Below are 25312 nucleotides of genomic sequence, written 5' to 3'. Positions count from 1 at the left end.
AATCTTGATATTCTGAATTAATATCCTTACTCTGACCCCAACCTTTGAAGTAGGTTAGTGATGGAGAAGTATGTGTCAACAGTCAGATTTTAATATGAAAGAGAGGCTGGGTGGCTCAGATGCCTAAATGACTGTTAACTGTATGCAAACACTAGCTCTCAGCATATCCTTTAGTGCAGAAGATAGTATATCGCTGTATCAAAGTCTTATATCAACAGTCCTCTAAGTAGTTAATGCTTTCAAGACGTTCCAGGAGAGGCCAGGGTGATGTACTCATTACAGAGGGATGGATGAGAAGTTGAAAACCTGGTTGTTTTAAAGCATCAGAACCCAGCTACCAGGTAAGATACCAAATTTAAGCATAGTCAAACATGTTTATTAGCTATCCTTTCAAAACACCCTTCTATTTTTAAAGAGTCACTAAAAATATTGTCAATATTCTCTATGGAGAGTACTTTTAAAACAAAGCAGAGGAGTGAAACTCCTTGTTAGGAACATAATGTGTGCCTCTTTTTAAGCCTCAGAATAATTTGTCAACTTCCAATTTAATTATGACTGAGATTCAAGTCAACTGTTGAGGGTTCTGGGGATACACTCTCCATAGATTCCAGCCAGTAGCAAGTGGAAAGATTCCAAATGCATTAAAAATATACCATGGAAAGGAGGGGAGCAGGAAAAATGGAAAAAAAGAAATTCTTTTAAAAGAAAATTTTCTTTTTCTTTCTGGTGACCACTAAAAATATAATCTGACATGACTTACTCTGCTATAAACTTATTGTGTTTATAATCTCTCTGTCATGTAAGATTTTCCAAAACCTTCCTTATCTTTCCTGGAAATCAAAATTAAAACCTACCCTTTTTACAGTGCAAGGAAAACAGAGGGTTTCAAATTTATTCAAATAGAGAAATATAGACATCTTGAGACAGTCTAGTTTTATCTCTAAGACCCGTTTCAGTTAAGAAAAGCCATCGAATCATAGTTTCCAACTCTAAATATCAGTACTCTGTTAATACTAATTAATATGTACAGTGTTATCATTAACATTCAGATTCTATCTTCAAAGAAAGCCCAGAGAGTGCCAAAGAATCCAGAGGCCTTTTGTAAACATCAGGTGATGTTACACTTTAGAATGAATTGGGGAAGAAAAAGCTGTGACTAAGTTGCTGGCTTCCTGCCCACCCAGGGCCATTGTCAGCTTTCAGTTTAATTATTCTGATGTTTGTCAACTTTTGCCTTCCCAGTAAATGTTGAAGGCGGATCATTAAAGAACATGATGCCACATTTCCAGATTTTTCAGTCAGCATTGTCTTTCAAAATAATGTTCATTTACAGGAGGAAATTTTATGGCACAGAAAGCCCTCATGAATTATTCATCAGTTACAGAGCATGCCAACATTCAATTCCTTTATACCTCTCGGTGAGTGTGTACATGTGAAGTGGAGCACGCTCTGGCTCTCTAGTCCTACAGGAAGGCAAACTCGAGCTCACCGGAGGTCCTGGTAAACAGAGAAGAGCAGAGTCTTCCAAAGTAAAGGTGGGAGGTACAAAGCGTTTCTGCCTTACATGGGATTGATTACCTGATAGTCTACTCTCCAGAAACCAAAACAAGTTACGATCACTTGCTCTAAGGTCTAGTATCAAAAGAATCAGCATGAATTGATATGGTCTGCTGGTTTCAATACAGCAGCTTGAAAGATCGCCTTGGGATGCCTCTGAGGCTGTGGCGTTGGCTGTGGGTCCCTGGGGATGCTGAGCAGGGGAGCTGGGTCCCTCCTGAAGCCATTCTCCCCAGGGTACCAACTGTCTCATAAAGCACAACTGTAAGGGATGCATCCTAGGGATAGCATCCCTATGAAAATGGAATATTTCCTGCCACATCAGTAAATAAGGATGTCACAGTCATCAGTGATCATAGCCCTCCAAGGTGAGTTGGTGAGCCCTCAGGGCACTCAGGAAGGAGAATACCTGCCATCGAGCAGCCACAAGACTGCAGCCACTCCCTGTGGTGAGCCCCAAGGGAGCTCAGGATGTGAAAAACACAGGCTACTGGCCCCAGATAGCTGAGGTGCATATGAAAGGAATAAGTTCGGTGAGCCCAGATTCTTGTACCTTCCCATACAAATAAATGTGCTAAATTCCTTAAGCTGGGATATCTAGTTTTCTTTAATTAGCAATAATTTTTCACGTTCAGACGACCTGCTTTTTGTTGCAAACTTCTATGTAACTTGGTTCCTCCTCTTGCCTCCTCAGAGACGTTCTCTCAGGGTTACTTGAGATGCTGCCTCCTGGTATTGAAGTCTTAAAAATTTCCACTGAATGAAACATAACTCTCAGCTTTTAGGTTGTGAATATTTTTAAGCCAACCCCTAGCTCAAACAAAGTGTCTGTTGTACCCAATCTACGCAGACAAAAACAACATAACATAAGGAGATGGGAGAATTCACCTCAAAGCTATGTTAACACAGATATACTGGCATGGAGATGGGAAAGAGTACATAAGCAAAATGCAGGTCACAGATTCTCACTCACAGTCACTGAGGACCCCCAGTGTGCTCCAACAGACCAACCTACCCAAATTTAACTTAATGGAGCTGGACTCCTGCTACATAATAGTCATATCCATTTTTTAAAACCCCATTCTAATGATATTTATAAATGTTTAAAGAGTAGTAAATAATAACATTTATAAATATACTTAAATAGTGGTAAAAAAAACCCACTTGCAGTGGTAAGGAACCTGCCTGCCAATGCAGGAGACATAAAAGACTCAGGTTCGATCCCTAGGTCAGGAAGATCAAGGAAATGCCAACCCACTCCAGTAATCTTATCTGCAGAATCTCATGGACAGAGGAGCCTGAAGGGCTATAGTCCATAGGGGTGCAAAGAGTCGCACATGACTGAAGCAACTTAGCACAGCACATAAGTATGTTAGTAAATAACATATGCATATTATACAAGCATGTGTTTGTATTAACCTCAAGGGTTAATATAATAAGTGCACAACTATTTTAACCAATGGAAAAGTCCCTGCAGCTCTCCTCATCTTTAAATGCACAGCCCACCCCAGACAGCACACGTGACAAGTTTATGAAAAAGACAGCCAAACCTCGGTGGTCTTCGAGGATGTGATGAGGGTCCATGAGCTCAATGGGTTCCCAGGTCACGTGCACAAAGCTCTAAGGCTTCAGCTTTCCTTCCTGAGGTGGCTGACACACAGAAGCGCTGCATCCACTCCTCAAAGGGGAGGCCTGGGCCCTGGTTCTCCTTCCATGAGTCTGTGGGCTGAGCTGGACTCCAGGGAGGGTGTGCCACCCCGAGGGTGTGTCACAGCAGCTCAGGAAGAATGAGGAGTTTCCTGGAGTCTAGCTCCTTCCTCCAGCACAGAGTCCTCATCTCCTGACCCTCCCCACTCTGTCTCCTGTGCTAATTCTAAAGACCACTCCAAACAGCACATCAGTTCACTGACATCACAGCTGCAGAACACCATCCTTGCTGCAAAGACACTATTAAAACATGCCCAAAACGTTCCACGGGTTTTCCGCTGCTCTGAATCCAGATTTATATCTCTGTGATTGCACAATAACTCAAACACAGGAGACAAAGAAAGAAAAGGATCGATTTTCCCAAGCCTTCTGCCTCTTCTTTTCACTTAATGAATTATCATCTCACCAGATGGGCTTTTAGTACTTTTTTTTTTGTACTAGGATTTAACAAAAATACTCCAACTTGGGGAGGCTCATTTTACTATCAGCCTGGTTGTTCATCATGGCTTTGGATGTTGTTCCCAGACAAAATGCTGGTCTGAGGCCAGTCATGGACTTTGAGTCCTTTTGTATTAGGTAAAGGCTGTCTGAAAACAATGGCCCCATCCGGTAAGGTTCAGGAAAGAGGCATTTTTTTCCTTTAGTAATCAGTAATGCCCTGATGCAGGGCTGGATTACCCACCACCCACAGTCCAATTTTTTTCCCAGTTATTTTTGAACACCAAGGCTTTTGCAAATTAGAAATGTTATGAAGACTGTTTAAATGGGAAAAGATACTTAGGACAAATATCCCCAGCATCAGATGCATTTATAGGCTAAGACGTAGAAGGAAACTAGCATAACTGTTTTAAATGTGAGAGCAGATCATTTGATTCCTGCAAGAGACACAAACTCCAGCACCCATTCTGAAACAGTAATTTAACATAAGGCACATAATTTACCCAATGAAAAGGAAAGACTACGTGATCACACTGTTTAAATATAAAGCTTGATTAATTCAACATTCTCAGCTTACTTTCTTCTCCGTCTAGGTGGGTTTTTTGATTTGTTTTGAAATGGCTTTGGGCCATACTCTGGGGTCACCCCACCCTCCCTTCCTTGAGTCCAGGCCACTGCCTGGAACTCTGTACCCCTGATAACATCCTCCTGACTTGGCCAAAGCACCAGGCGCCAGGCAAAAGATCACAACTGGACCACTCGTTGATAAAATGCTTGGCTTTTGCAGAGCTGTCATATGTTAGCTGCTGCCAAAAGGCCAGTTGCATTTATTGAAATCTTCTGATTACGCCTAATGCCCAACATGCTCATGACTGATTTCAGAGTTTAGCCCTAATGCTTTTGTGTTAGTGTCTCAGGATTGTTACCATAAGGATAGAACATAAGTCTTTTATAGTTGCATTTTTTTTCTCATTAGTTTTCATTTCAATTCTAATGAAAGCTAGTTTTTCCTATTTCTTTGAAATCTCATAATCCCTAACTGATTTTAAATGAAAGGGAGGAGAAGAAGCCATGTGTAGTGTTGTAGCACTTTTCTGAGGCTAAAACAGGATTCTAGCTACTTGCCTGGGTTCCCTGCCTTTTATAAGGCAGGACAGCCCCGAGAGGGGGTGGGACATGATTCAACATGGAAACTTTGACTTTTTGAAGAGTTAGCCAATAAAGTAGTTCCTTCCTGTTCGTGGGCCTCCAAATTTGACTTCTGTTAGCTGAACCAGAGATACTCTGGCAGTTTATCAGAATGCAGACACCTATTGCTTAAAAACTGTTTACACAACTGTCTTCCAATTAAAAGGCAATGGTACACTTACATTGTCATTCTAAAATCAGAGACACTGCTGTGTGTTCTTTACCTTACATAACTCAGTCACCTGAGGAAACTGCAGCAGAAATCTTTCCCAAAAGATGCTCTTCAGAAGTCTTCCCAGGAAACCAAAATTAACCAATAAAAAAATTACATATTCACCTATATTTGAGAAATGCTTCATTAAGCATTGTTCAACATGGAGCTTCTCAGAGACCTTGATAAGCATGTGTGCCTTGTAACTCTTTGAGAGAAAAATAAAGTAAGATGCATTTTCTAAATTTATTCGATGAGAGAATGCCCAACCCCAACACAAAGATTAACTGACCACAAAACTGAGTTTGGAAACTGCACTAACGAAGTAGAGGGCTAGCAAGGAATGTAGAGATCAGAGAGCAATCTTAGAGCCAGAGGAATTCAGGAACTTGCCAAGGCCACACAGAATATACAAGGAGGAGAATTCTGACCGGCAACATTCAGTCCTGTTATCTAGGTGGCTACCACAGGCCTCAGTGCCTGGTTCTGTTTGCAAGTCAAGTCTGGTCCCCAGTGATGCTATGCTTGGAACATAGATACTGCGTGTTCCTAGGCAAACAACACATCTTAAGGCAAATTATGTTAAAAGACCGGGCCTAGGAGATGCCGCCTACCATAATACAATTTAACGACAGAGCTGAGAGTAAAAAATAGCAGATATCAATAACAAAACACCCACAGGGCCCTGGCCTCATCTTTTAAACTGAGCAGAAGAGACAGAAACTTGAAGCAAATTTAATTCCCTAAGAAGAATGATTCTATTGGGAAAGATGGAAACTAAATTTCTCAAAAGGTCATATTCAATAAGGAAGAAGACCCCCCCTAGACCCTAATGAGAAAAGCACAGGAAGGAAAAAAGTTAAGACTGATTTGTCTTTTCCCTTGAACTTGTGTTCCAATGTTATCTGATTATACGCCCGGATAATTGCCCCAACCCAAGCTCAGCCACTGACTCCATGAGAAAGAACAATGTCAAGAACTAAAAGAGGCCCCCTGGTCCCCAGGCAGGCCCTCGGGTGGCAGTAAGGCGGCACCAATGGCCGCGAGGAGAGGGTGACGAGGCCACCACGTGAAGGCGAGTGGGCTGGGCCTGGCTGGGCGACCGCCGCCATGAGCAGCTCCTCAGGCACCCTGAACCTGGGCAGCAAGATCAGCGTCATCTCCAAGGCACAGATCCGCTACGAGGGCATCCTCTACACCATCAACTGGGACAACGCCACCGTGGAGCTTGCCAAAGTGAGGTCCTTTGGTACTGAAGACCGTCCCACAGATAGGCCTTCCACCCCCCTAGAGAGGAGATTTATGAGTACATCATCTTCTGGGGAAGTGATGTCAAAGATATTACTGTGTGTGAACCTCCAAAAGCTCAGCACACGCTCCCTCAGGATCCTGCTGTCCTTCAATCTTCCCTGGGCTTGGTTTGGGCTCATCCTTCCAGCCACAGGTGCCTTACAGCCCCTTCTGAGGCATGCCACCCTACAGCCAGCTGGTGGCTAGCTCCCTGCTTAGCCAGCAGTATGCCGGCCTCCTTGGGTTTCCATCTGTCTCAGTCAGCAAGAGCCCCATGGTGGAGCAGGCCATCCAGACTGGATCTCTTGATAACTTGAACTCCAAGAAGCTGTTACCTGGCTAGGGCACCATGGGCATGCAGCTCAACAGGTGCCCAGCCCCACCCGCAGCAAGGCCGCCACCGATGTAGCTCAGAGGCAGCTGTGCAAACTCAACGGCAGGTGAATGACAGAGAAAAGAAGACCTCAGAGGAGGCACTCAGGGAACAGATGAACAAGGAACAGCTCCGGAGGGCAAAGCTGTCTAACTAACATCAAGGAAAACACAATCAAGTTTGAAGGCAACTTTGATTTTGAGAGGGCAGATGCCTTCAGCCGAGAAGAGCTGGACAAGGAATTTAAGAAGAAACTGAATTTTCAAGATGACAAAGCTGAGAAAGGGGAAGAGAAGGACCTGGACGTGGTGACCCAGAGTGAAGAGGCCCCTGCTGAGGAGGACCGCTTGGGGCCCTGGTGCTACTACAAGTCCAAGTCCTTTGACAACATCTCCTCTGAACTCAAGACCAGTTCCAGGCGGACGACGTGGGCTGAGAAGAGGAAGCTCAACACGGAGACCTTCGGGGTGTCAGGGAGGTTCCTCCGAGGCTGTAGTTTCTGGGGTGGATTTCGAGGGGTAAGGGGCAACGGTGCAACCCACCATAACCCAACTTCCCACAGAGCTGGAACTGGCAGGGTGTATGGAGGTGGCTGAAGTTTCTTGCTGAAGCGGCACCGGTGCCAGGCCGTGTCTACAAGGATGATGGAGAATGCTGCGCTTACTGGGGGAGACATGGTCACTTCATTTACCGAGTTTGGAAAGTCCATGCTACCACTTACGTTTTGAACTGAACTTGGACGTGGTCTGAGTTAGAACCTCTTGTTTGGGGAAGTGTACCTGGGAAACCGCTTTGAGGTATTCTAACCTATTTTTCCTTTTCAGCTGTGCACAGCCTAATTCTAAGGTTTTGGTGTCCTGCAGAAGGGTTCTAGAGTGAAAGTGTGATCCTCACTTTGTGACCTTTCTTGGACAGCTTTGACTTTGAAGGCGGAACCAAATTTCATTTGGCAAATGCAAAAAAAAAGAACTAAAAGAACTTGCAGTTCACCACCACTTAAACAGAAAGCAATCTGATGGTGGCTTCATCTGGATTGGTGTGGTCTTTATGGCATACAATGATCTCTGTGCTACTCGAGCCAGCTTCTGTCGATGATTTCCAAGTGGATCCCATGTCATTATTTTTGTGACTGGAAATGAAGTTTTATAGAATTTACTAAGATAATAACAATGCCTATATGGATGTGATGTATCTCAGCTTCATAAACTGCAAATAGAACAGCCTTATTATAATTCACAGCTCACATTTACATGGGGCTCACTCTCTGCATGTATTGAACAAAGAATCTCTCATTGATTTCTAATAACCCTCTGGGGCAGGTACCATTACCATCTCCATCAGAAAGATGAGGCAGCTGCAACAGAGAGAAGTTGCCCAAGGTCATTCCACTAAAAAGCAATGCAGCTGGGACCTGGACACAAGCAGTCTGAGTCAGAGACCATAGCCAGGATGCTAAAACTCCCTCAAGAATATTAAACAGTTCAGGCAAATCAACGAATCAGAGAAGGTGTCAAGGCCATCTCCATGCCTGAGACAATGGTAGGGATAATCCAAAACATAAATTTAGCAGTATAAAAAGTAAGAATACATCGAAGTCTGCTACTGTTTTTTGCAAAAAGCCTAAATACTGAAGACTATATGGGAGATTGATTTCAGAAGAATCATTTTTCTGAATCACATGATGTTTTCATGAGATTCTCCACTATTCGTCTCCTTCACAAAGAGACCTAGTCAGTGGCTAGTACCTGTCTCTGCAAAGGCTGCAGTGAAGGGACCACCATCACGGCAAACTGCTCCCCCGACCTCACGCCCACCGTGTACAACAATGTTCCCTGCTCATACTGGAGTTGCCATCTGACACTTACTTTAGACCCCACTTCTTCTTAACTTTTTATTTTGTATTAGGTTATAGCCAGTTAATAACACTGTAACAGTTGTAGGTGAACAGTGCAGGCATTCAGCCATCAGATCAGATCAGATCAGTCGCTCAGTCGTGTCCGACTCTGCGTATATATAAATCCATTCTCCCCCAGAGTCCCCTCTCATCTAGGCTGCCACATAGTATTGAGCAGAGTTTCATGTGCTATAAGTAGATCCTTGTTGGTTATCCGTTTTTACATGTCCATCCCAAACTCCTTAACTACCCCTTTCCCCCATCCTTCCGTCCAGCAACCATAAGTTCATTTAAGTCTGTGATAGACCCAACTCCTTTCTTGTTCTGGCCTTACTGTAACTCACCAGTGATCCTAGGCCAATCACCAAACTAACTTCTAAATCTGTTCAATGGGCAAATAATACCTGCTCTATCTACATCAGAAGAGTTAACAGATAACAGGGCCACCCCAAATTTCTATCTTTTTCTTTTTTTTCTTTCTTCTTTTTCTTCCTTCCTTCATTTTTTTCTTTCTTTTCCTTTCCTCTTTTTTTGGCCAATACTTGTCAAAAAGGACTTTAAGTGAAATTTCAATAAACTGGACTCCCCACATCAAACAATAAGCTGGATAGAAATAGGGTAGCTGGTACATGGGAATCCATCACCTGAATTTAAGGTTATCCTCATCACTGCCGGATGCTGACCCTTAATATTTGCCACCAGCACCCCAAAACTGGACTAATATTTTTCAAGCAGTTATTCTATACCAGGGACTAAGACAAGCATTCTTAACATAACAGCCTTAATAGGTAAGTGGTTGGAAGAAGGGTATTATCAACCTTTCTTTAACATATGCAAAGCCTAGAGAGAAAGTAATTTTTCTCAAAGTTGCAGCTAGTGGTCAGGGGAACAGGGATTTGAACTCAGGTCCACCTGTTCATTACTGTGTTACAGTGAGTTGTGATCAAGAGGCTAAACCGCAATATCCTTGAGCCTTCTCCACATCACTCTGTGTGCAATTAAGCAGTATCAATGCTGTTATTTGTGTGAACCTTTTCAAATAAAGAGGAACTAATTCAAAGCAGAATGTGCTTAGTGGTTGTCATCAGACACCTCCTACATCGCCTTTTCTGCAGCCAAGAAGCGCACAGCCATGGATTTGCTATTTCCCTCCTCTCGCGCTTTTGTCTTTCATCTGCCCTCATTCTCAGTCTCACCCAGCCTACCGGGCTAGGCTAGAGGGGATTAAAAAATATTCCTTACTCTCTGCCAAAATACTAGGCATTTCTCTTTCCTGTCTGATTTGACACAGACTGCAGGAACTGGGGGATTCCACTCTTTCTGTGCCTTTGAAAAAGTTGCAATGATACAGTCTAAGATGAAAAAAAAAAATTACTGCAGAATGAGGAAATTCTACTTTTGTCTCATTATAGGAGCACCAAACATTAAGTTAAATCATGATTGACCATAGTCTGGATTTTTATAATTTTCACATTAATTATCATTTGTCTCACAAGTGACGTATGACCATTGTGATGGCAAAACATTCCACTTGCAGCTTCACCCCTAGAGAAAGAAGGCTATTTATTGACTGTGCTATACACAGCAGGCTACATTTTATATGGGATTTTTTGTTGCGAGAGGGCAGGAAAATGGATAAACACCTAGAATACTTGCCCTGGAGATGTTACCACACCATTCTGTATCACCTGCATCTTTCAGGGTGTACCACTAGCAACCAGTTTGAAAGCTGTATTCTCTTTGGAAACTTTATTCAAAGTTAGCGAGAAGAGAATATGCCACATTTTAATGAGAATGAGAATACTATTTCAAACCACTGTCTCTGATTCAAATCTCCAGCATAATTTGGGAAACTGTAAATTCAACTTAACATTCTGTACTATCCTGTCTAGTTAACAATTCACTGACAGTAAAACATTCATATCTAATCTTTAAGGAAAGGGATCATTTATTTATGGTCTCATGGAAGCCAATAATTCCAAAGACTTTTCTATTGACTTTTTTTTTTAAGATTTTTTTTTGATGGAGACTATTTTTAAAGTCTTTATTGAATTTTTTACTGTTTTATGCTTCTGTTTTATGTTTTAGTGTTTTGGCCAAGAGTCATGTGGGATCATAGCTCCCTGACCAGGGATTGAATCCACACTCCCTGTATTGAAAGGCAAAGTCTTAACCATTGGGCCACCAGGGAAGTCCTCCCATTGACATTTGAAAATCTTAATGGTTTGTTTCTGCCCACTTTCAATTTTCATCTCTTCTAAAATCATTTGTTTACTTGGCAAAGGGAGTCGGACTAGTCTGTAACTACATACATCACACCTCTATGCTGCTGCTGCTGCTAAGTCGCTTCAGTCGTGTCCGACTCTGTGCGACCCCATAGACGGCAGCCCACCAGGCTCCCCCGTCCCTGGGATTCTCCAGGCAAGAACACTGGAGTGGGCTGCCATTTCCTTCTCCAATGCAGGAAAGTGAAAAGTGAAAGTGAAGTCACTCAGTCATGTCCAACTCTTTGCGACCCCATGGACTGCAGCCTACCAGGCTCCTCCAGCCATGGGATTCTCCAGGCAAGAGTACTAGAGTGGGGTGCCTCTACAAACCTAGTCAAAAATCAAAAGCCAAAAGAAAACAAAAATCTTTCTACTCTGTTCCAAATAAAAGAGGATAAGTCTAGTTTAAGGTATGTTTAATGACAGAGCAAAAAAATAAAACAAAACAACATGCATTTAAATCTTTCAAAATAACACTGAGGATGCCTACTTAAACCTTTTTAGGTTTCCTAATAACCAGCCACTTCCACTTTAAGAATGAGATGGCTGATGGCGTCACCAGTGCAATGGACATGAACTTGGGCAAACTTTGGCAGATGGTAACTTTCCTTGGAAGGAAAATTATGACCAACCTAGATAGCATATTCAAAAGTAGAGACATTACTTTGCCAACAAAGGTTCATCTAGTCAAGGCTATGGTTTTTCCTGTGGTCATGAATGGATGTGAGAGTTGGACTGTGAAGAAGGCTGAGCACCGAAGAATTGATGCTTTTGAACTGTGGTGTTGGAGAAGACTCTTGAGAGTCCCTTGGACTGCAAGGAGATCCAACCAGTCCATTCTGAAGGAGATCAGCCCTGGGATTTCTTTGGAAGGAATGATGCTAAAGCTGAAACTCCAGTACTTTGGCCACCTCATGCGAAGAGTTGACTCATTGGAAAAGACTCTGATGCTGGGAGGGATTGGGGGCAAGAGGAGAAGGGGACGACAGAGGATGAGATGGCTAGATGGCATCACTGACTCGATGGACGTGAGTCTGAGTGAACTCCGGGAGATGGTGATGGACAGGGAGGCCTGGCGTGCTGCGATTCATGGGGTTGCAAAGAGTCGGACATGACTGAGCGACTGATCTGATCTGATCTGGTCTGAAGGGACACAGGCCTGGCGTGCTGTAGTCCATGGGGTCGTAAAGAGTTGGACATGACTAGGAGACTGCACAATAACACAATAATCAACCACTGGGTTCAAAGACAAAATTGCCTTTAGCAGTCAAATGCTTCTCCCCAATGGTAGCCTTCTGATACTCCAAGCCCTATTCCCCTGAGAACTCAGGCACAGACTGTGTGGAAGCTAGAGGGAGCCTTCAGATCATCATTAGTCCAGTTGTTTTCAAGTTCATACACAGAAACTTGAGGCTTCTTGGGGACTGGTGAGGGATTAGAAAAAATATGACTGACTCTGGCTCTGCCCCAACTTCCACCAGAGAAATTTCAGCTCATCTAATTTATTTCCTGGGCTTCCAGACGAACTTTTGTTTGAAAGAGGATTTCATAGCTAAAAACATATGCTTTGAAAAATTCCCATTGTGTCCATTTCTTTCATGTTAGGAAGGAGGTAAATAAAGACCATGAAAATCTATGACTGATCCCAGGTTGCAGAATAAGTGACTGGCCCAGCCAGGGTTACAGCCAACCATGGGCTCTGAGTCACGTTCTCCAGAGTAAGCACTGTCCCCAGATTGCAGAGGACACAGCTCCTAACAGACACTGTCCTCATTCAGGAACGCGCCCGGGTCTGTCTGTTACCACTCTTCTGGGAACTGCCCGCAGTTCTAGGGGCAGGCTCACAGATGAAGTAGTGATCTTACTCTTGTTCTCAACATTTTAAAAATACTAAATTGAGAGGCCAGGGACAGGAAAGCAGCCAGAGCCCTGCTAATTTAAGATGAAAAATAAAACCTTTCTGAAGTTGAGTGCAAATCCATAGAAAACAATGTTTGCTTGATAAAATTTGAATTTACCCTCAAATTAGCAAGGAAGCAGGATCCATCCGGCTTGCTGTGATCTTCATTCTTAAAATCTTGTTACTTAGCCAGCCACAGCTGAGCTCACTGCGTGGGGTTCAGCCCCAGGGCCGCTCTAGTACTCATCAGGATAACAGCCTCTGCAGTCAGCCTGGGAGTGCATCCTGGATAAATATCGTAGTCACCGGCTCCAGGAAGGTGGGCTCCACTTTTTGTAAAATGTGATGAAACCAGTGTGAGCAACAAAAACTGATAAATTAGACTGAACTATTCCAGCTATCCCTAGAGCCTCTGATTTACAAAGAATCCTTCAAATAACATTACATTACATCTTTCATCACTCAGTCGTGTCTGACTCTTTTTGAGCCCACGGACTATAGCCTGCCATGGGCTTCTCAGTCCATGGAATCCTCCAGACAAGGATACTGGAGTAGGTTGCCATTCCCTTCTCCAGTATTTAAATAGACTCCTAAAATAATCCCAGTTGCCATGCACTAGGTAAGTATCGAAACAAATTATCTTACCTATATGTACCCCAGCTTTCTCACCTATAAAATGGAGATAATTAAAGCACCTACCCTATGAGGTGTCGTAAGAATTTCAGTAAACAGTTCCTGGTGTATATAGTAACCTCTACATAAACATTAGTCACTGTCATTGTTGTTACTCTTATTTTGTTTAAAAAAAAAAAAATTAAGTGTTAGCAAGGCCAGGGATGGGAAAGAGGAGCCCTGCCAATTTAAGATTAAAAATGAGATTGTTCTGAAGTTTAATGTAAAGCAATAGAAAATAATAATTGGTTGATAAAAGAATTGGAATTGGAATTGACAGATTGGGGTGATAGTTCCACTGCTTTTCTGCTCAAACCTGACCTGGAGTGGCAGCTTCGCTATTACCTGGGAACTGGTTAGAAATGCAGAATCTATCTCAACATCCAACTCTGCTCCCGCTTACTGGATTAGAATCTGTCTTCTAACAAGATCTCTAGGGAATTTATGTGCATGTTAAAGTTAGAGAAATGCTACTTTATGGCACATACTAAGGTTTTAGCACTTGTAGGTTAAAGGAATAAGACCTCATTCTGTAGTTATATCTCCACTTGAAAAGTGAAAGTGTTAGTTGCTCAGTTATGTCCAACTCTTTTGCAACCCCACTGACTGTAGCCTACCAGGCTCCTCTTGTCCATGGCATTCTCCAGGCAAGAATACCAGAGTAGGTAGCCATTCCCTTTCCAGGAGATCTTCTCAACCCAGGGATCGGACCCAGGTCTCCCATATTGCAGGCAGGTTCTTTAATGAATGAGCCACCAGGGAAGCCCATACCTTTTCTTAAATCCTATACCTCCCATGTTAGACGCTTTCAACCAACCTAAGTCTTAAGGTAGATGCTCCTTTCACTAGCCAGAATAATAATATGTCAGGAGCGCATCAGAGCAGCGAAATCACCTCTTGTTAGTAAAGTCATCATCAAGTCATCATCAGTGGCTAACATGTATTGAGCTCTTAAAATATGCAAGGATTAACCCAAGGTGGTTTCTGAATGTTCTCAGTGAACACTCACAATACTCTTTCAAGTATTACTGTGCCCATTTTATAGATGAGGAAACTGAGGTTCAAGGAGGCTACATCACTTTCTCTTATCTTAAAGATAAGACCTTATCTTAAAGGTCTTTCTGAAATTTACTCTCTTTCTCAAAATTGATGCCTAGAACATCATAATCAAGTGAAATGGAGAGCTGTAATTATCTCTCTTTTTAGGTAAAGAAAACTGAGACACAGAGAGAGTGAATGAATGATGTAAAGTCCACAGCCTGAAACTTAGGTCAGAACGAGGTCCATCAGGATTCTAGTTTTTCAGATTAAAGAATTCTGCTAAAAGGTTTCCATACATGAAGCTCTTTACAGTCGAACCAAGGAACTTCCAGTTTTAATATCTGAAGTCAAGGTCTTACTGGGGCGTCAGCCTCTTTGGCAAACCAGCACGTCCAGATTTGTATTGCTGCGGCTTGTGTCAACTAAGCCCTTATCAGCACATCTCAGCTAACATCTTACACAGTGTTATTCTTGCACACCTGTGAAACTCTCCTAATTACAGTCTCTCTGATTTCTTTCACCAGCTCTCCGTCCAAGTTTGATATCCAAAGAATTCAGAATTCAGCAAGACTAGTCAAAACCATTCTTAGACAGCAGTCGTGTCATAAAGTCAAATACACAGGTTCAGAATCGAGTGATCAGGACCACTTATCCAGGCCCCAGTGAATGCTTGCTTCCTCTGGCCCTGAGGGCAACAGGGAAAGAATCAGGATATATTGACTAAACATTCTGTATTAGTTTCTGAAAGCTGTCACAAAAAAAATACCAGACTAGGGTGACTTCAACAGAGACTTCTTTTCCCATGGTTCTGGAGGCTGGAAGTTCAAGCTCAAGGTGCTGGCAGGCTTGGCTTTTGAGGCCTCTCTCCTTGGCCTGCAGACAGACACCTTCTTACTGTGCCCCCACAGGGTTAGCTGTGTGTGTGCATATCTTGCGTGTGTCTTTCTCTCTTCCTCTGTGTCCCAATGTCCTCTTCTTATAAGGACACCAGTCATATTAGATGAGGGCCCACCTTAACAACCTCATTTTAATTTAATGACATCTTTTTTTTTTTTTTTTGCTGCACTGGTCTTTGTTGCTTTGTGAAGGCTCTCTCATTGAACTGACTCATTGGAAAAGACCCTAATGCTGGGAAAGATTGAAGGCAGGAGAAGGGGATGACAGAGGATGAGATGGTTTGATGGCATCACTGACTCAGTGGACGTGAGTTTGAGCAAGCTCCAGGAGATACTGAAGGACAGGGAAGCCTGGTGTGCTGCAGTCCATGGGATTGCAAAGAGTTGGACACAACTTAGCCACTGAACTGAACTGAACTGAGGGCTCTCTCTAGTTGCAGCAAGCGAGCAGGGTTGACTCCCTAGTTGTAGTACATGGGATTCTCATTGCGGTGCCTTCTCTTACTATAGCTCCCAGCTTCTAGAGCACAGGCTTCAGTAGTGGTGCACCGGCTTAGCTGCCCCACGGCATGTGAGACCTTCCAGGACCACGAATTGAACCTGTGTCCCCTATATTGGCAGGAGGATTTCTAACCAGTAGACACCAGAGAAGTCGCTAATGACATCTTCAAAGGCCCTATCTCCAAATTCACTTACATTCTGAGGTCCTGTGGGGGTGGAGGTAGAGCATCACAGTGTGAATATGGGGAGAACACAATTCAGTTCACAGCTGATCATGAATAGATCTTTTCCTCCACTGTCACTAAGCCCTAGAGCCGGGCTGAGGCCTTCTCATCCAGTTTGGGTTCAGTAAGAAGCAAGAATCTGCAATAATCTGAATCTCTCACACCTGTGACCCAGACCACTCTGGAGGGAGACTGAAGAGGAGGGATTTCCAGACAAGACCTTTTCTTTTCAGTCTGCGCAGCCTAGGTTCTTCCCTGCCCCCACTAACCACGAGTTCAGGTGGGGTCACTCTGAGGTGGCTTTTTAACAAAATTTAAATGGTACTTCTAAAACCAGCCTGAGTCAGGGACATGAACAATGACTACAGTACTAAAAAGTTGGAACTGGAAAGAACTGGAATCTGGCCGCCTGCGAGGCCTCTTGTGCCCAGAGGCACATGCTCCTGAGCGGTGAGGTGCTGAGCCCTGGGAGCTGGCACTGGACTTCCCAGACAGCTGTCCTGTGCAGCAGGACCGCCCGGAGGCGAGAGCCAGCCCCGGCCAGCCCACTCAGCCCCCCGAGGCAGCACAGGAAATGTCAGAGAGTGGGAGGGAGGGAGGGAGGGAGGGCGGCACAGAGCCAACACGTCAGGAGGTGTGGGCTTCACACAGGGTGTGTGCGAACGCTCCAAACAACGAATCAGAATTAAGTTCCTGGGCGTCTAAACCAGGATACCCTAGGAACAGAACAAGACTGAAAGTGAGAGTGCCATTTGCTATGAAAATGAAAACCCACACATCGTCAGTCTAATAAACCTCATTAATGTAGACTGCCCTAATTTTCAATTTTAGTAATTCAGCTATTCCTGACATTAATTTTTAAACGTAGATCTGAAAACCTTTCCATGTTGATATAAAATTCCATACTCTTTCTAGGGGTTTTAAAAGGTTGTTTTGCCATTTCATTTGGTATATGATACGGACTTGAAAGTAACCGTTATGTTAGATCAGTGTATTACTAAATGTATTGAAGACTATAATGTAGAGATCTCTTGCACAGAGGCAATGCAGAATATGAAACTAGAGAAGAAAATGACACCAGCAAGAAAACACAGGGAAAAATTAATTCCCAAATAGAAATTTCCTTATTAATCCTCTATTAATTCATTAATACCTATGAAGAAACAACTAAGAATCACTAGACATTTGAGGAAAATGCACAACACAAAATAGCACCAAGATGAAAATATAACCACATGATTCTAGAGAATATAAATAATTCATACAACATACGAGGACCTAAATAAAAATTCAAATTCAATTCATATCCTCTGAGGGATTTGAGAACACACTGTATCCATGAAATAAAAGTGGGAAAAGATTAAAGGAGCAATTGGAAAAAAAGAGAGTTTGGGGAAATTAAAAATGATTGTGACAATAGAAAGAAATTTAATAGGCAGGCGAAGAGAAAACTTTCAGAAGATTTCCAAGAACATAGAACAATATATAAAAGAGATTGAAAATATGAAAGAAGAATTAAGAGAGATGAAGGATGCCCAGTATTCATTTAATAGAAATCTCAGAAAGATAATACAGACAAGAGGGGAAAAAATAATACAAAAAAACTCCCCAGACCCAAAGAAAGACACAGGTCTTCATATTGCATGGGCAAACCAGGTTCTGAGAAGGATGAAGAAGACAAATAGCAAGACATATCTCGGTAGACTTTCAAACCTCTGAAGATATAAACAAGATCCTTAGAGCTATCAGAGTCCAAATCAGGTTACCAAGAAAGGATAAGGACTCAAGCTGCCATCAGACTTGGCAGACATTCTGAATTTCAGAAGACAGAGGAACAAAACCTTTAAAGTTTTTGGGGAAACATGGCTTTGAATCTGCACATGTATACCAGGTCAATCAAGCACCTGGGCAAAATAAGCATTTTCAGATATGCAAGGATCCCATTTACCTCCCATGCATCCTAACTGAAAAAAAGTTTGACTCCAAAGGAAAAATTTATCCTCAAACAAAAAACTATAGGTTTCAAGAAAATGTAGAATACGTTTAAGAATGAAATGATGGTGGTGTTGGTAGGCCAGGGGAGGGCAATGGAATCCCACAATGACAGCTTTGCAATAGATCTAGAAATATGGTTAGAACATGGTCAGGAGTCCAAAAGTAAATCTCATTCAACAAGTTAGTGTAAGCAAGAAAATGGGGAATTTTAGTGATGATATTCACTTTGCCTAGCAAGAATAAAACAGAATTAAGAGTAAAAGCTTTGTATAAATTAAACATCTGCATAAAAAATCATGGTGCAACTAAAGTAACATAATTTTGAGCAAAAAAAAGGATTATGGAAAAGGAGCCTTTGCTGATGCTTGAACATCCTCTTAGAGCAAAACAGAATTGGTGCCCCAAAGAATTCCTCCTTTACAGGTCCAATCACATACCTGCTTTGCAGTGAAGAATATTTACATAATTTCAATGTTATAAATGCTTTCTATTGGTTTTTCAGAATTCAAAATCAACCTATAATAAACAGGAAAGCCTGAAAGTTAGAAGGTTTACAATATTATAAACCTTGACAATGTAAAAGTAAGGTATAGAGGAGAGTAGTGAGAAGGCAGAAAAAAGTGGGTAAGAGAAGAGAAGTCAGGTGAAGGACTGGGAATTTCCTCCTTTCCCATCATAAGGAGTCAGGAGATAGTGTCTAAACTCAGATAAAATATAGCAGTATATAATTTAGAGTTATAAAGACAATCAACAGTAGAATTAAAACTGATAAAACTCTAGAAGTGAGTAATAAGGTTCCTAGTTTAAGAGACATTGTTGAAAGAAATGCAAATGCTAATATATTACTTACAATTATGCTTCCCTGGTGGCTCAGACAGGAAAGAATCAACCTGCAATGCAGGAGACCTGGGTTTGATCCCTGGGTTGGGAAGATCCCCTGGAGGAGGGCATGGCAACCCACTTTAGTATTCTTGTCTGGAGAATCCCCATGGACAGAAGAGCCTGGTGGGCTACAGTCCGTGGAGTCACAAAGAGTCAGACATAACTGAGCGACTAAGCACAGCACATTACTTAGAATTACAGTAGTACTCATTAGAAGTAAAAAATAAACTTTAAAAAACAGTTATATCTGTTATAAAAGGGCAATACAAGAAATCCTTGTGGTAATGAAACTGCTTTGTATTTTGGTTGAATCAACGTCAAAAACGTTGCTTGTGATAGTGTACTGAAGCAAAAATTTATTTTAGTGATTATATTCTTAATTCTACCAAAGAATCCTACCAAGTTAATACATTTTTTTTTCTTTTTCCAGCTTTACTGAGGTATAACTGACAAGTAAAATTATAAATGTAAAACTTCAATAGATTTTCTACAAAGGTCCCAAGGCAATGCAACCAGGAAAGGAGACTTTTCAACAACTGGAAAAATTGACTATCCATGTGGGAAAAAATTAAACCTCAATCCCTCCCTCACAGTTCACACAAATTTATTTCGAGTTGCATGGAAGATGTAAACCTAAATCCAAACCTACAAAGCTTTTAAAAGAAAACATAGAATACCTTTCTTCCTTGGGATTAGGCAAAGATTTCTTGAATACATAGGATACAAAAAAACACAAACCATAACAATTGATAAATTAAAGTTCATTGAAATTAAAAATTCTGTTCATTAAAAGGGACTGTTAAATAGGCAAATCTCAGGCTAGGGAAAAAAACACTTGCAAAACATAAAGTAGACAAAGAACTTGTATTCAGAATATATTTTTAGAAAGTACTACAACTCAATAAGGAGACAACACAATTTAATACTGGGGGGAAAAAAACTTGACTGGCACTTCACAAAGAAAGATATGCAAATACCCATTAAGCACACGAAAAAGTTCTTAAATAATTAGTTATCAGGGAAATGCAAACTAAAATCACGATAAGATGCCTCTTTACCAAATTAAAGCACTAAATGTTGATGATGTAAAACAACCGAAACTCTTAATAGGTTGCTAGTGAGAATATAACTTGGTACAACAACTTCAGGAAAAGGGTTGTCATTTTCTGATAAAGTTAAACATACACCGCCCCTTGGCCCAGCAATTCCACATCTAGATCCTTATTCAAAGGAAATGAAAAAAAAAATCCACAAAAAGACATTTTGGAGTATTTTCATAGAAGATTTAATCATATTAGTGAAAAGTCATATAAAAAAGTCAAATCTCCATTGATAGCGTGAATAAACAAGTTGTGGTGTAGCTGTATAGTGGAATTCTATATTTAGCAGTAAAATGGAATGACTATTTCTACATACAAGGACATGGGTGAGTCACATAGACCTTATGCTGAGCAAAAAATGCTTTATACAAAAAGAGTACAAATCCTTTACATGAAGTTCTAGAAGGGGCAAATCTATTTAGGACTATGGTTGTCTAGGGGTAAGAGAATCACCGACAGAAGACACAAGGGAATACCTGGGGATGTGGATATTGTGATAGGAATTACATGTGATAATATTGTGATAGGAATGATATGGATATATCCATTTAAAAAAATCTTATAGGTAAAATCTCCACATTTCAATGTATGCCAATTACACCTTTAAAAAGTAACTTAAAAAACAATACAGGGGGTGGAAATTTAGATCAAACAAGAATGGCAGAGTGTTGCTAACTGAGACTGGGTATGGACATGTGAAGTTCATTATACGATTTTGTTTATTTTTTTTTTATTATGGAAATCTTCAAAAACATGCTGAGTAATAAAGGTACAATGAATTTTAACTTTGTATATGGCAACATGATCAGGTAGATGCTTAGAATTCTAATATTTAAGCTTAAACATTCAACTTTTACTACTTTTATTATTTTATTATTAATTTATTTTTTAATGGTAAGCTAAAAAGATAAGATTTCAGCCTGTTATTTCCAAGCTTTTCTCTCTAAATACCACATTATAAGTAAGGAAAATCTTTACTGCTAGTAAGCAAAAAAATAAATTGCAGATAATCATTCATTAATTATCCTTCTAAAACATTGACTTTTGAAACATAGGTAGTCCAGTGATTTACAGCAGAATTTTACTTAGATGAGTGAAATGCATGAACATGGTGAAGATCATAGAGTTTGCAGAATTTAAAAAGGTGTTAATTACAAAAGTGATTCATTTGTATTTTATCATCCATGTTTTCTACGTTTCTTATCTTTACCCAAAAGTCTACCATGACTATACATTAAACAATATATGAGTAAGAATAAAAACACTTCATAATGATAAAACATTTAATATCCCTAGAAGTTTTCATATAAATAAGAAATCAACAATACCAATTAAAATTCACTTTCATTTACTAGGCATTTAGCAACTCTCAAGCCATTTGTTCTTAAAAATAATATTTAATTATTTGTTGATTTTTTAATAGAAATTATATAGATACCATTGCTTTTAAATATATGGATTTCAGGAGTAGCTAAATAAACTAATTTAGATATTTGTAAACACTAACAGAGAAACTCTATTATATATAATTTATACTGAATAAAACAATAGTTATCCACAGAATAGCCTTTGTGAAATATAGTACTATGAGTTTACAAACTTAGAAATAAAATTATCTATGCTTCTTCTGTTCATCCTTCATACTTCCTCCCTCACAGACATACTTTCCACCCAATGATCAAAAGAATTTTATTTGTCTTCAATGCTCAGCTTAAAGACCACTTCTCCCTTGAAGCTATCCCTTCCAATCCCTGACTACATTCATCACACTACCTTCTGCTGCTACAGCAGGTTGTCTAACCGCTTTGCCTTATAGAACTGCTTCTCTATATATGCGTCTTCCAGTAGGTCTGTGTTTAACTAGTAGTGGATGAAGTGGCAGGTATTATTGTACCCATTTTATGGATGAGAAACCAAGGACTGATCAAGATGAAGAAACTTTCCCTAAGGTTGCATCACCTACAATGGCAGCCTCAGGATCCCAGTATATGCTGTCTGTCTCTCAAGCTTAAAGACTGCAAGAAACTGTCCTTTGAAACTCCTATGCCATTTAGGGTTTAATCATCTTTTTTGCCTCCAAAGTACCTGGTCTGTGCTTTACACATTACACATGCTGTAAGTGCTGGTTGAATTTGATCTTAATTTACATTATGTACTGTGAGAGTACACTTTATTTTTGGGGCTCCAAAATCACTGCAGATGGTGATTGCTCCTTGGAAGAAAAGCTATGACCAACCTAAACAGCATATTAAAAAGCAGAGACATTACTTTGCCTTTGAGGTCCATCTAGTCAAGGGTATGGTTTTTCCAGTGGTCATGTATGGATGTGAGAGTTGGACTGTGAAGAAAGCTGAGCACCAAAGAATTGATGCTTTTGAACTGCGGTGTTGGAGAAGACTCTTGAGAGCCCCTTGGACTGCAAGGAGATCCAACCAGTCCATCCTAAAGGAAATCAGTCCTGAACATTCATTGGAAGGACTGATGTTGAAGCTGAAACTTCATACTTTGGCCACCTGATGTGAAGAACTGACTCATTGGAAAAGACCTGGTGCTCGAAAAGATTGAAGGCAGGAGGATAATGGGACAACAGAGGATGAAATGGTTGGATGACATCACAGACTTGATGGACATGAGTTTGAGCAAGCTCTGGGAGTTGGTGATAGACAGGGAGGCCTGGCGTGCTGCAGTCCATGGGGTTGCAAAGAGTCGGACATGACTGAGCGACTGAACTGAACTGAACTGTGAGAATAAAGTATTGAATTTAAGGAGTTTTATCAGTTCACTCATTCGAACACAGCGCAGAGGTTCCAAGCAGAGGGGCATGTCCGCTGCTGCCCTCTGGTGGACAGCCAGTTCTTGCACAAGAGTTACCCGTTTTTTCACTAGAGTGAGCTTGACTCCTTTTCAGAGCCAGTGTACCCGCTAAATCTTTACCCCTAGAGAAATCTGTGGATTTTCTTTGTAGAAATAGTAAGCACAGTGTACACTCACATGCCCAGGAATGCCATTTAAAAATATTTGACTTTTGCTCCCGTGAAACACAAACATCTTCTAGGTGTGGTTAGCATCAGCAAGGACCAACTTCTGAATGACATGGGTTCTATCTGTGAGCCTAAATTCAGGCTGCCATATGCCACCTGTAGTTGGCATTTCTGTTGTTTGGCTTTTGTAGTTACTCAGTGATTTAAGCAATTTCTCTCTCCTTCCCTGCTTCTTCCTGCCACACATACTCTACCGCTTATAACATTGCATCTCTGGAGTACCTTGGAGTAACAAGAGCTTAAATCATGGCAACATAAACTGCAAAAAAGTACCTTAGAGTTCTCAGTAGAATATTTTCATGAGCAGGGATTATCTGTAAATCTGCTTTGGCCAGCTACTAAACTAGAATTTAGATTATATATTACCTATTGGCAGAGCTGTCCTAATGCCCAGTTTCAGGCTTTGCTTTAAATTGCTTCTAGCTCATTTATTTTTCATACCATTTTCAATAAAGTGATTCATAGGCAAAGCCTCCCTTTGGTCATTCTGAAAAGAAAAAAAAGTAGCAAGCAGGGCAAATCAGTCTCTCCCTTCCTGAGTGGGGGCCAGTGTCTTTTTTTTTCTGGCATGCCTGGGAATGTGAAAGTACACTTTGTTAAAGGCTATTTCCACAAAGAGAATCCACAGATTGTTTCCAAGGATAACGATTTAGTGGATCATTGACCCTAATAAGGAGTCAAGTCCAATTTCAGTGAATTCTGGTTCTCAAAGACACACTCATGAATAGTTCATCTGCTGCAGTGGAAAAGCTGCTTTATAATTCCTTTCGTGTACACCAGTCTTAAGGCTTTTTAAAAACACTGGGTAACTGTGCCAAAAATTTGCACCCTCACCAAAATACTTTAAACAAAATGAGATACTTAAACAAGCGAGGCAATAAGAAACAAAAATTTGACATTGCCTTTCTTTTTAATTAGCGTCAGGTCTAGTTCTTAGACTAAACACATGCAGAATCAGCTCAGAATCAGCTGAGAAGTATCTGGTTCATGTCATGACCTCCAGGGAGAGATGTATTTACACCACTGCAGATAAAAGGGTATGTGTGTGCATGCTTAAGACTTCTAGGTAAAAACATGGGGAATTTTTTTAAATGCTAAAACAAGACAGGCAGAATTCTGACTTGACTAGAACCAACCAGTCTGAGCTGTGTTTTAAAGCAGTTACCACATAAACTATACAATAAAATGAATGCAATTTATTGGTAAATAAATTGACTTTAAATTAGGGACTTCCTTGGTGGCTCAGTGGTAAAGAATCCACCTGCAGGGGAACCGCAGGAGACGCAGGTTCAATCCCTGGGTCGGGAAGATCCCCTGGAGAAGGAAATGGCAACCCCCTCCAGAATTCTTGCTTGGAGATTTCTATGGACAGAGGAGCCTGGTGGGCTACTGTCCATGAGGTCACAAAGAGTCTGACACGACTGAGCAACTGAGCATGCAAATTAGGATATTCTGGTTCTCAAAGACAACACGTGTACCTGCTGGACATGATCTTATATTCCAAAGTCAGATGTTAATGCCCAGGGTCCCTGAGGGGATGGGTCACCACCAGGAAGGGTATATATTAAGAGGGTAAGACAGACTTTGAGTAGCTGAAATGGGAGGAAATATTCTTTAAAAAAACCCTTTTCTTTTTTGCAGAGGTTGAACCTGTTGAATAAGGATGATGGAAAAGGGGGAGAACTAGAGATGGTTTGGGAAAAGCAAATACAGAAGACAGATAGAAAGAAAATGGAAGAAGTCTTTCAACAAAAATTTACTCAGACCCTGGATGAGAAAGTCTGGGTGCAAGATGGGCACAAAACCAAAAGTAACCCCTTTAAGACTTAGTGCCAAGATAAATCAGAAGTGAAGCCACTGTATCTTCCAAAGACAATTGTTTAAGACATCGTTGTAATTTATGCAGGGAACCTTAACACCAGCAAGTATAACACGAAGTTTGAAATTTTATGAGATGTTTTATGTGCAGAAATCTTCAGTGCAAGGGCAGGGTTGTGGGTAGAGGGATGGGGGTGTGGATCAAATTATTTATTAATACATTTCATTGGGTATTACCCTGAAACCTCTAATACAAGGCAGTCATCATTCTTACCATGAAGAATTGGATCCATTAAAAATCACCAAGTCAAATTCAA

At 41.1% G+C, this 25312-nt stretch overlaps 1 protein-coding gene and 1 pseudogene across 2 annotated transcripts in view; one reads left to right on the top strand and one right to left on the bottom strand.

Moving 5' to 3' along the window:
* The window catches only part of ABLIM1 (actin binding LIM protein 1), a 328489-nt gene that overhangs the window by 234938 nt on the left and 68239 nt on the right, over nt 1–25312 (bottom strand). Inside the window, exon 1 of one of the 2 annotated variants that reach the window (XM_005900284.3) lies at nt 3108–3301. The exons of the other annotated variant lie outside the window; for it this stretch is intronic. Coding sequence (XP_005900346.2) covers nt 3108–3141 — 34 coding nt within the window. The 5' untranslated portion in view covers nt 3142–3301. Of the gene's footprint in view, nt 1–3107; nt 3302–25312 lie in introns of those variants that run through there. 2 annotated transcript variants of the gene reach the window in all.
* Nucleotides 6212–7360, top strand: LOC102269283 (protein LSM14 homolog B pseudogene; annotated as a pseudogene).

The sequence above is a fragment of the Bos mutus genome, chromosome 26 (assembly GCF_027580195.1).
Source record: "Bos mutus isolate GX-2022 chromosome 26, NWIPB_WYAK_1.1, whole genome shotgun sequence".
Taxonomy (NCBI): Eukaryota; Metazoa; Chordata; class Mammalia; order Artiodactyla; family Bovidae; genus Bos; species Bos mutus.
The sequence above is the reverse complement of the archived record's forward strand: the minus strand, read 5'-3'. Positions and strand labels throughout refer to the sequence as shown.